Here is a 13090-nt window from a genome sequence, read left to right on the forward strand (position 1 = left end):
GGTCCTACTATAACCCAATAAATTCATCTTACTAGCTGAGGTGTGGTGGATAAATACTAGGGTTTAATGCATCATCTCTTCAAGGAAATACTTGTGCTAATTTAATGGAGGCATTCTAGAAACTATATGTTAGCCAAAAGGAATAATTAAATATAGGTGAGAGAGAGAGAGAGAGACAGAGAGAGACAGAGACAGAGACAGAAAGAGAGAGAGAGAGACAGAGAGAGAAAGGGAGGCATTTGGAGGCAGGATCTTGCCCTATCCATCATAGGATATGAAGGCTACTCCAGCCCCTGATTGGAAGTATGCAAAAGCTGTGAGCCCCAGATTGGCCCCTAATGAAGTGATGTCCTTCAAACAATTTAAGGAGACAGTGAATACAGTCTGAATTGGACATGTTACTCTCTTAAAGGCAAAAGAGAGAATTCAATTGGCATCCTTACTTCGCTTACCATTGTTGTAAAGAGATGAGAGCATTCATCCTTCTTACCCAAATTCTGAAAGCTGTATGAGATCATTGATTTTCAAGACCTCTGAGCCTAGAGAAACTCAATACCTTTCATCTCTGCAGTGAGAGCCAGAGGCTCCAGCATCTACCCTGGGGTGCAGACTAACTGGGGGAGCTGATCTACAAGAAAGGAAAGGAATTACACCAGAAAATGTGATAAAATAATTGACTTTATAGAGATTTATGCCGACATTCTAAACAGGGAATTTGGGGTGTTGGTTGAGGAAATAAACAAGGTCACTTTAGAACAAAGGGATAGGGCCAGGGCTTAAGGCTCCCAACCTGCCCTGGGACACAATTGGAAAGAAAAGGGAAGATCTGGTACTTTTAATAATAATAGCTATTTAGACAGCCAAGTGGCCTAATGAGTAAGACTGAAGGACTTCAAATTCAAATCCTAACTCAGATGCTTACTAGTTATTGCCATTTGATCCTGGGCAAGTGACTTAACCTGTAACTTAAGCCTCGGTTTCCTCATGTTAATAACAATGTTAATAATAATAGCAATTATTATAATATATGTATAGTCCAGATCAAATTGCTTGCCATCTCTGAATGAGGGTGGAGAAGGAAGGAATGGAGATGGTTTGGATCTTATAATTTGAGTAAACATGTTGAAAATTATTACACATAATTGGGAAAATAAAATATTTTTGAATTATAAAAATAATAATAAAAGCACCTACTAGGATCAAATGAGGTTACATATGTACAATGCTTTTCAAACCTTAGAGTGCTATATAAATGCTAGCTATTATTATTACCTGTATATTGCTCTAAGATTCTCAAAATTCTTTACACATTATCTCATTTGAATCTCACAGCTCCATGATATAGACACTATCATCATCCCCGTTTTACAGATGAGTAAACTAATGTTGAAAGAGATTAAGTGGCTTGTCCAGAATTGCATAAGTGTCTAAGACAGGATTTGAACTTTGGTCTTCCTGACCCCAGGTCTAGCATTCTATCATTCACTCATGTAGCTAACTTTTTTCTCTCTTCCAAATACAATGTGATGAGAAAGATAGCTTAACAGAAGGAAAAAAAAACACCATTAAGCCTCCTTCTGTTCATTCCACAGCCACTTGGTGAATTTGCCACTTGATTCATATCTAACTACCATCCTAACTAATGTACTTCCATACCTACAACCAAGGATAGACTACTGAGAATTGTATGAATGTGTCAAATTTCAAAAGACTCTAACTATACTTGTACTCCTTTGGTGTAGAAAGAACTGAACCTAGCACCTAGGTAGCAAGAGTAATTAGGTAAAATAGCAAATCAATCAAAAAAATTTATTAAGCCCTTGTGATATGTTAGGTACTGTGCTAAATGATAGTGATAGCAAAAAAAAAAAAGTTAAAATAGCCTCTGCCTTCAAGGATCTTACAGCCTAATTTGGGGATGCAGAGGGGGAGAACAATAGCATTGTATATCGATATGTACTGGATGTGTAGAAAGTAGCCTGGGAGAAGCTAGGTGGCATAGTGGATAGAGTGCCAGGCTTGAAGTCAGGAAGATACATCTTCCTGCTTTCAAATCCAGAGTCAGACAGTTACTAGCTGTATGACCCTGGGCAAGTCACTTAACCTTGTTTGCCTCAGTTTCCTCATCTGTAAAAGGAGTGAAGGAAGTTAATGACAAACTCCTCCAGTATCTTTTCCAAGAAAACCCCAAATGGGGTCACCAAGAGTCAAACACAACTGAAATGAATGAAAAATGTTAAATGCTTCAGGTCAGGTAGGTAACACAGTGGATACAAGTCAGGCCTGGCATTGAAAGAACCTGGGTTCAAGTCTAGCCTCAGATATTTCCTCACTGTGTGACCTTGAACAAGTTACTTAATGCTGATTGCCTAGTCCTTGCCACTCTTCTGTCTTAGAATCGAAACTAAGACAGAGGTAGGGTTTGGGAAAAACCAATAGATTAAAGATAATCTTTAAGAGGAAGGAAGGAATAGGAAAGACACCCTGAAGAAGGTGATGCTTAAACAGAATCTTGAAGGAAGCAGAGATGATATGAGTTGGGGCACATTCTGGACATAGGAGACAGCCATTGCCAGGGCATGGATGTGGATGATGAAACATCATTTGTGAGAAACAGCAGAGAGGGTGAAACTGAGTAATATAAGAAGTCTTGGGAGGGAAAAAGAAGCCAGATTGTGAAGAGCTTTAAATGCCAAAGTGAGTTTCTATTTGATCTGAGAAGAGCTACTAGAATTTATTGAGTCAGGGTAGAAGGGACATACTTTAAGAAAATTGTTTTGGTGACTTTACAGAAAATGGATTAGAGAGAGACTGGAGAAAAGAAAGCCAGGTAAGAGGCTATGGTATTGTAACAGTCCAGGCAGGACACATTCAGGGGGTCAAACTGGTTATAGGAGTGGAAAAAAGGAACATACACAAGAGATATTATGGTGAGAGAACCCTTAAGATTTGACAGCTTATTAGATAGTTGATGGAAAGGGAAGAATCAAGGAATAATAAGAATAATAGCTCACATTTATATACAGCTTTAAGGATTGCAGGGCCCCTTACATATATTATCTCATTTGATCCCCACAGCAGCCCTGGGAGAGAGGTGCCATTATGATGTCTATTTTCTAGATTGGGAAACTGAGGCTGAGAGAGGTTAATGGATTGATCAGGATTTTATAGCTAGAAATTATCTGAAGCAGGAAAGATAATGAGTTCTGTTTTGGACGTTTTAAGTTTGAGATGTCTGTTTGAAATGTCCTGTAGGCAGGACAATTGTAGGCAGTTGGTGTTTTGGGACTGGATAGAAACTAAGTCTGTCTAAACATACAGCTCTGGGAATCATAAGCAGAGAGATGAAAATTGAACCTTTGGGGGCTGAAGAAATCACCAAGAGATTGTAGAGAGAAAAGAAGAGAGTCGAGGCTAGAACACTGAGGAACACACAGAGTTAGTGGGAGATCCAGTGAAAGAGACAAAAGGAATCACCAGGGGGAGAAGAAGAGAACCAAGAGAGAGGTGTCATTAAAACCCAGAAAGTGGAGAATATTTGGAGGAGAAGATGGTCAGTAATATCAGATGCTACAAAGAAATCAAGAAAGTCAAAGGTTGAAAAGAGGTCATTAGACAAGAGATCTCTGGTCAATTGAGAAAAGGGAGAACCCCCAAACAAATGCTGCTGCTTTCTTCCCCAACATAGCTGTGTTCCAGGTGAGCTACTGTGTGGTCTTCCCCACACTTAGCTCTCCTACCATCAATTGAATTGCCTTAGTTTTCAAAATTGCTACTCACCACTCTTCCATAGGCCTACTAGTCTAGGAAGACAGAGAAGATAAATGATGGATAATCTCTGAGAAGGGTCTCAAAGGACCCCATTTGAGGAACTCTTCTTGATATTTAAATACAGACTGGAGATGTCCCCCAAACACTCTTACTTAGAATAATGACTCACATGGAGCCTGTTTATAATCTCAACCCATCATACCTCTTAGGGGAACGAGTTCCATTTTCTTTTCTACCTACTGGCTGAAGTAGGATAGTTTATTGTTGGTCCTAAATTCCCCTCCCATATATGGTTCAAACCTAGTTCCTTTCATTCTAGGTGTGGGATTTGAAGGATCATAGGTTCCTAGAGCCAGAGCTAAAAGGTGATTGAGAAACTCCATGTTCTTTAGTTGAGGAAATTTGAGAACCAAAGAAGTTAAATGATTTGTGGTAGTAAGAGACAAAGGAGGATTTGAATACAGATCCTTTGACTCCTTTCTGTCCCTATCATGAGTCAATTCTTTCCTCTCTAAGCCTCTCTGTCCAGATTCAGTGAGCCTAGGCATCAGTTTTCTCTGCATTGTTTATAAACAACAGCCCCAACATATGTATTTAAAATATTCACTGGGAACCAGCAATGACCAGACTTAAGAGAAAGATATTTTAAAATCTCAGTACACTGCTCAGACAACACACAAGCTAGCTTTCTACATTCATTAGCTTCATCTTCTGAGGCTTCTAGCTCTCATATCCATATTTCCCACCCCACTTCTAATGACCAGATGACCCCTGATTGGCCAACCGGCTATTGTGTTAGTGAATTCCATCCCATATCCTAGCCCCTTCTAGCTCCTTAGATGAGGAAAGTTCCCTGGAAGCACAGGATGCACATGTCAGGCCAGAACACCCACTGACCTAAGAGACTTGGATTGATTTGTATTATAATAGCAAATACCAATGGAATTGAGGTTCTAATTCCTAGGCCATTATTTGGATGTGTAACCACTGATCTTATTGCCCTGATGGGCACAGTTTCTGGGATATGCCCAGTCCTTTGGAGAGAAACAAATCATAGGGTGTGATGGGCTGAAAAGCTATATCGCATAAATTCACTTGTTTGTGCAGTTTTGCATGCCCCAGGGGGAACATTGCTGCTACCATAATAGTTATTTATGTTTCTGAAATAACGGGGTGACCAGCCAGCCCAGTAAAACAGTCAGAGCCCTTGAGGATTCTATCAAACTTTAAATATGTCCTCTCTAAGCACTTTGGTAATCTTAGGCACGCAGCCCATAAATTCAGACAAAATTGCAAATATCTTTTTGGTAACTTCTGCCCCATCCTTAGGGAGGTAGAGGGACTGCATTGGAGTCACTGTGAATTCCTCATTCCTTGCCCAAAGGGCAAGAGAGGGAGACAGAGGGTTCCAGGTCTATATTTTTACATAAAAAAACCCACATTAGACCTATAGCCTTGGATAGTTGGAAGGGAGTCTAAGAGGTCATTTAGGGTAATCTCTACTCAATGCAGGTCTCCCCTCTGCAGCATCCCTCCCAAATAGCCATCGAGATATGCCCACTAGGTCTACTATATCTTCCTTGACATTTCAAAATTTGGAAAAATGCACCCCCCCAAATTAATAAAATAAAATATAATAAATTAATTTTTTAAATTTAAAATTCTTCTGTCTAAAATTAGACCAAATTCTCTAACCTTTCTCTTAACTTAAAGAAGCAATGTGACATAGCAGATAATGTGCTATATGTGAGAACAAGAACACCTTGGTTCAAATTCCACCTCCGATGCTTACTATGTAGCCACAGAGTTACCTCTCAGTTATCTATAAAATGGGGGTTATAATAATGTCAGAGCTTCTTTCATAGGGATAGCATGAGGTTCAGATGAGGAGGTTATATTTACAAAAAGCTTCCAAAATTTCAAAGCACTATATATAAAATGCTAGCTATTATTAAATAGGTTATTATTATCATTAAATAGAAGTACTATATTATATTGAAAGAGGCTTTGGAATTCAAAAGACCTGAATTTCAGCCTAATAGCTAATGCTGTGTTACCTTGGGACAAGTCACTTTATCTATCAGAGTCTTGTTTTCCACATTTGTACAAGTAGGATGTTGAATTTGTGCTCTCTAAGCTCCTAAATTCTATGATTCCCACTTTTGGAAATGGGTTCTAGCCTGCTAGACCACAGGGAAGCCAGATAGCCAAACCTGATTCTGAAGCTATCACAACTGGACAATGATATGGATCCTGGGACCCAAGTCTATTTGTTCAAGCAAACCATTTGTACTAGCCTATCAATTCTTTTTTTTAACCCTTAAATTCTCTCTTAGAATCAATATTATTGGTCCCAACGCAGAAGAGTGATAATGGCTAAGGAATGGGGATTAAATGACTTGCCCAGGATCACACAGCTAGGAAATAGGTCATATTTGAACTCAGTACCTCCTATCTCTAGGTTTGGATCTCAATCCACCCAGCCACCCAGATACCCCCCAAATCTGCCAATCCTTAGTTCTACATCCCATCATAGACTACTGCATTGAAGTGCCCTGTGTTAGCATTTTACCCCATACATATTTCACTGGAAGTTGAAGCAGGCTATAGTTGACGATTGCACTAACTTCCCAAGAATTTAAGGCCATTTTCTTTTTAATCAGTCTTTCTTCCCCTTTCCCTCTTTCCTCTATCCATATAATTTTAGACAAAGAAAGGCTATCAGAAGACTGTTCTAGAAGTCAACTCTCCAAAAGTGGAACAAGTACCTATCGTGGACATTATGTTTAATGACTTCGGTGAAGCCTCACAGAAATTTGGATTTGAAGTGGGACCAGCTTGCTTCATGGGTTAAGAGCCACCCAAAACTAGTCTCCAAATGAGCAACCTCGTAACCTCATTTCACCATTTTTTTTTGTGCGTGTTACACGCGCGTTCTGATACTGGACAGCAAATGGTCTCTTTTTTTAAGCCCACCCCAACCCCTCCCAATTCACCTGAATTCAACTGTGCCACCACACTCACTGTTTTGAACCTAAAAGCAAGAGAATGAATGAAGCAAAGAGAAAACCCCTCCCCCTAACAGGAGCCGAATCACATGATCTAGACAAATCATCCATGGCAGGCAGCCAATCAAAAGCCAAGTACTGTCCATCCCGCCAAATGCTCATTTCTCCAGTTCCTCTATGGACTTCACATTTCATCTATCTAACATCTAACATATCATGACAAAAGAAAGAGAAAACAAATACGAAAAACTGGGGCAAAGACTTTTCTTATCACAATTTGCAACCAATCGGTATTTATGGACCATGTTTTGTTTTTAGAAATAACAAAAGAAACTTGAAAATGTGCAAATCGCTTGACCTTCAAAAATGTTCTAAGGCAAGTTTTGTAAAGCTCATTTCCACAATTGTTAGTGCCTCCATATATTAAAAAAAAATCTCCCCCAAAGATGATGGCTATACCTTTTCCCGTGTACTAAAGGTGCTTATATTTTTGTAAGTTTGTAAGTAAATATTTGTATTGTATATTATTATAAATGTTAAGTATTCCTGGCTTCTCAACATGCATGCAGATGAAACCATAATTCCAATGGGAAACTCTAGAAACGGGCAACTTGTCTGAATTCCACTCTTGCTCTCCATTACTAATTAGCAACAAGATCCCTCAACTGAGAAATTGCCACAGAAGGGAAAAGCATACAAGTCAGCAAGAATCCATGCTTGTGAGTGCCATGCATGTAAAACACACACACACACACGCACACATGAAAAAAAAATCATGTTGGTGCCACTATTCCCTGAAATACTTCCATCAACTCTGCTTTTTCAATGAAAAAGGGGGGGAAAAAACAGCAACAAAAAGGAACCCAATTTCCAATTCAGCTTTTTCTATGCATGTTTCCCTTCGTAGGCAAGTTTAAATTAATTTGCAATTATTTCCTTTAAAAAATATACATTTCCTTTCTCTTCCTACAGATCCCAATGGGAGAATGCATATGGCAGGGAAATCTTGTTTCCTATAAATAATAAATAAGTGAAAATTGGTGCTTTTTTTTAAAAAAAAATTCTCTTGTGGTGCTATCTGTCTTAAGAACTCCTTAATACAACACTGGGGGTGCCCAGTCATGATGCATTCTCCCTACTTTCTGTGCATTGGCAGTGGCCTTATCTAGCCTGTGCCTCATGCCCTGAACTTAATATAAATTCATATCACTTTCACACCCATTCAGTATGTAGAAAGCATCCTCCCTGTGCCCATCCTCCCTCTCTGTCTGTCTCTTATTGTCTTATTGGTAGCTTTTCATGCCCACGTAGAAAGTATTGTGTGTACTTACTTGGTTTGGAAAAAAAAAAAGAAAAGACTATTTCTATGTGTTCTCTGCTTGTAATTATCCCAGATTGTACTCAGTACCTGAATGTTTGTGGTGCTAATTTATGTTTGTTCATTGTACTGAAATGAAGATGGAACTGTCCAGTTATCATGTGAGCTGTCTCAGCTGGGCTGCCTTAAAAACAGCTTAGACAGAGAAACGTGCAATTAGCTTCCTAATCCCTAGCATGGCTGCCAGGAGCCCTGCTTTCACACAGCCTTCTTTCCATGTAAGCAATTTGAATTTCCATCTGCAAAAGCCTTGGCCATATTCTTCTGCAGATTCTTCCCCTTCAGATCTCTGTAGTGGAAACACCCTCTCCCTCCACGTATGTGCGTGTCTCGTCCCTCCGTGTGCGTAGCATGGGGTGGGGGCCTAAGTATGAGTTGAGAAGAGCAGATGAAGGTGGGCTCCAGGAGTCAGGAAGGAAAGGGGATCATTTACTGTGAAAAGTTCCCTATACGTGATGCCCTTTCCATCCGTGAAAAGGGAAACTGAGTTGGTTTTAGGGGAGAGAGTCCAAGGTGTTCAAGCCCAGGGTGTTCCTCTGGGGCAGTAGCTGAGTTTGCCACCAAGGGTTGTGATACTGACTGCTATGGTGCTTTGCCTTGGTGCCTCCCATCGTGCCTACTCATCCCCACTTGGGAAATGGTACTAGCTTAGGAAATTACAGCAGATTCTTTGAGGGGGCACACCAATCCCCTCCAGTAAAGCAAAAATAGGTGTTGTTTATGCCAAAGAAAAGTCTACTCCATGGGGTAGCCAAAGGTCAAATGCTCACAAATTCATCTCCTCAACAGAGAAAAGCCATAGAGAATGGTTGTGTTTACACCATGTCATTTTTGTCTAGGTCATGTGATTCTGTGATGATTCCTCATCAAAGGAGTTTTGCCCTTTTAATTTCTTTGTAATTAAAAAAAAATTTTCTCCCCTTGTGATGCCTTGAAAGTGTTGTAATTTGTAATAAAATCCAAACTTGTCCCATGTCCCCTATTCCCTGCTCCCAAGACCACTTTAGCTACGGTATATGGCAATAAAATTACTTCTTATATTTGCAGAAATTCTTTTTGTGTAATTTTATTTTTTGCCCTAATATATAAGACTTGAACAGATGTTGATTAAAAGGAAGAAAAGGAAAAAAAAAACTATGGAAGAGATTCTAATACATAACTCCCTTTGAAATATACTATCAAATGACGTATTGTGCATTTCCTCAGAGCCCAGTAAACTTGTCATAAAATTTAACTGTAATGCCCAGGGAATGGGGTATTTTTAAATATTTTAAACCTGTGTAACAAAGGAATAAATGTAATAGATTTTTTTTCAATAAATCAAGTTTCCTGTTTCCACCTTAACCAAAGTGATGTGGATGTCTTCTTAAGTATGTTGAAACCCCATTACACCCTTCCCCCCTTAATTCATTGATGTGCCACCAGACGCCCAGAAAGGCCAGAGTTCTCAAAAATAATGAGTCTTATCAAAGAGAGAAGGGAAAAATAAACTGCAGAGACATAATTTTTTTAAATTTCACAAATCATTTCTCCCCTTTAAAGGAAGTGAATATTGACTTAACTACCTATGATGCATTTGTTTATTTTTTAATTAAAAAATAAGTATTTACTCTGTGCTAGGCACTTTGCTCCATAGGGAGGTGTTGGAATGGGACAAATCACCTGCTTACTCAGCTTCTAGTTCAAGCCTCCCTTGGATATCAAAATATGCCATGGAACTCTTCACTTCATTGTAGTTGGCATAGTTGCAGAAAGCTTCACTGATATAGACATGGGTGAAACTTTGAAAACTAAAAGGATTAGTCAAATCATAAGATTATGGTGGGTTAAACTCTGAATAGAAGCCAAGAGACCCGGATTCTAGTCCTGACTGAGTCACTGATTTGCTGTGTGACTTTGGCAAATGACTTCATCTCCACAGGCCTTCTCTGCATTTGTTAAGGAAGGGGAGTGTGCCCAGATGATTCATAAGATTCCTTTCTAGTTCTAACATGAGAGATGTTAAGTCAAATGTTCTCTTAACTTATTCTCTTTCTGAGTTTGAAAGAATCTAGGCCAGGATCAGAGCATCTGGTGAGTATGGATTTTCTTTTTTTTAATTTAAATTTAATTTTTAAGGTTTTTTTTTCCCCATGGTTTCATGATTCATGTTTTCTCTCTACCCTCATCTCTCCCTCCTCATGGAGTTGACAAGCAATTCCACTGGATTATACATATATAATCACTTGAACCCATTTCCATATTATTCATTTTTGTTTAAAAAAGTGCTCCTTTAAAACCAAAACCCTAAATCACATACCTGTATAAACAAGTGATAAATCACATTTTGTTCTGGATTTCTATTCCTTCAGTTCTTTCTCTTGATGTGGGTAACATTCTTTCTCACAAGTCCCTCAGAATTGTCCTGAATCATTTCATTGCTTTTAGTAGCAAAATCAATTACATTTGATCATCCCACAATGTTGTAGCCTCTGTGTACAATATTCCCTTGGTTCTACTTATTTTACTCCTCATCAGTTCATGGAGGTCTTTCCAAGTCTTACAGAAATCCTTCAATTCATCCCTCTTTTTAGTATAATAATATTCTATCCCCAACAGATACCACAATTTGTTCAGCCATTCCCCAATCGAGGGACATCCCCTCATTTTCCAATTCTTTGTGACCACAAACAGTGTGGCTATGAATATTTGTGTACAAACAGGTCCTTGCCCAGTTTTTTTTATAATCTCTTTGGAATATAAACCCAATAGCAGTATTTCTGGATCAAAGGACATGCATTCTTTTAAAGCCCTTTGGGCATGATTCTAAATTGCCCTCCAGAGAGAAATGGCTGAACAAATTGTGGTATCTATTGTGAACCTTAAAAAATTTCCAGACCCTACTTCATAAGGTTGGGTTAAGACCATTCCCCATTGGGACCATTCGCCATTTGGGCAGTGAAGGTACTTAGATCAGGAATGTGAGAACTCTACTTAGATCAGGAATGTGAGACCTCTACTCCACCCCTACTTAAGTCTGCCCTAGGGGAAGATAAAGTTGTAAACTCTTTTCTGAACAATGAAAAGTACTTAAACCCATACTTATAGTAAGACAAAAAGTTCTTTAAGCCATGCCTATTTTTGAATATAATACAAAAGGGTGCTAAGACCTATAAAGGTCAGGCAACTTGTGAACTTACAAGGAGCAAAGAGGTGAAAACTTACTCAGAGATTCTAGTCTACTCAGGTGTGAATTACTCAAAAGATTAGTCTACTCAGGTGTGAACTAATAATGGTCTGTCCTTTGAAAAACATCTACTGTGATTGGTAGATGTGAGAACTTAGGGGAGGAGACATAGGAGAAAATTCCCTTTAAAAGGAGACTAAAAGCTCTCTCTTGAGAGACTGTTGGTGATGGAATACTATTGTGCTCAAAGGAATAATGAACTGGAGGAATTCCATATAAACTGGAAAGACCTCCAGGAAGTGATACAGAGTGAGAGGAGCAGAACCAGGAGAACATTGTACACAGAGACTGATACACTGTGGTACAATTGAACGTAATGGACATCTCTAGTAGTAGCAATGCAATGATCCAGGACAATTCAGAGGGACTTATGAGAAAGAACATTATCAACATCCAGAGGAAGAACTGTGGGAGTAGAAACACAGAAGAAAAACAACTGCTTAATTACATGGGTCAAGGGGATATAATTGGGGGTGTAGACTCTAAATGAACATCCTAATGCAAACACCAACAACATGGAAATGGATTCTCAAGGACAAATGTAAATATCCAGTAGAATTGCATGCCAACTACAGCAAGAGTAGGGGGAGGGAAGGGAGGGAAATAATGTGATACTTGTAACCCAGGAATAATGTTCTAAATTGACTAACTAAATAACTTACAATGAAAAAAAATTTTTGAAAAAATAAATAATTAAAAAATAAACAAATAAATTGCCCTCCAGAATGGTCAGGATTTTGCTTCTTTCAATTAAGTGTTTCTTGAATGACTACCATGTGCCCAATTCTGGGTTCAGTGCTGGGTGTGGAGAGGTTGGTGGTATTGCTCTCCAGTATATTTTAGGAAATGCTCTCCAGTCTGATTTTCTAATCATTTTGCATGTTTACAACTAGAAGAGATTAGGCTATACTTGAGCCAAAATTTTTGGTGCAAACTATGTGCAGTGGAAGGTCAGGAGAAAGAGATCAGAATGAGTCACAATATAAAAAGAAATTCCTGAAGGAGCCAGGACTAAACAGGACCTTGAAGAATGCCTAGAATATTTGGAAAGGATTAAAATCACTCTAGGCAGAAAGTAAAGTAATAGTAAAATCACCACCTGTTATTGGCCAACAATATATCGATGACAAAGCATCAAACAAATGGCTGAATCATACGGATTCATATATTGAAATGGAGGCGTTCATGATGGCAATTCAAGACTAGATCATTGTCATCAGAAGTTACAGGTAGATTATATTTAAGATGCACACGCTTAGTTGTTCCATGTAGCTCAGGTAAGAGAATATTAGAAAAAATCAGAAAATTAGTAATGCATTGCCTATCAATACCAAGTATCATGCTGCTGGAGTTATACATCAAAGCTCACTATCTTTTATGGACTTTATAGACAAAAATTTTTCATCTTATAAATACAGACCTAGAAGGACAACTCAACCAATAAACTTTACTGGAATTGGACTGTTATCAAAGATTGAAAAGTTACCTGCAATAGCCATAGAAATAGCATTCATCCATAAACACTTGAGAACAACATTTTTGATGGTTATGGCAATGCCAAATAGGCATGGTCTCCATTTTATGTGGAACAAACAGCTTTGAAAACACAAAGACCTAGAAGAAATCAAAATGGGAAGACTGGTTTGGGCAGTGAGGTGGCACAGAAAATAAAAAGGGGAAGGGTAGAATATGCAAGTATTAAGTGTC

The 13090-nt window shown here is 38.7% G+C and overlaps 1 protein-coding gene across 2 annotated transcripts in view; it reads left to right on the plus strand.

Annotated features, from left to right (window-relative positions):
* COL5A1 (collagen type V alpha 1 chain) overlaps positions 1–9506 on the plus strand; it is a 307559-nt gene extending 298053 nt beyond the window's left edge. For both annotated transcript variants that reach the window (XM_007475261.3, XM_007475262.3), the window contains exon 66: positions 6479–9506. In XM_007475261.3, the coding sequence (XP_007475323.1) occupies positions 6479–6625 (147 nt within the window). In that variant the 3' untranslated portion in view covers positions 6626–9506. The remainder of the gene's footprint in view (positions 1–6478) is intronic.
* The last annotated feature ends 3584 nt before the right edge of the window (positions 9507–13090 follow it).

The sequence above is a fragment of the Monodelphis domestica genome, chromosome 1, assembly GCF_027887165.1.
Source record: "Monodelphis domestica isolate mMonDom1 chromosome 1, mMonDom1.pri, whole genome shotgun sequence".
NCBI lineage: Eukaryota > Metazoa > Chordata > Mammalia > Didelphimorphia > Didelphidae > Monodelphis > Monodelphis domestica.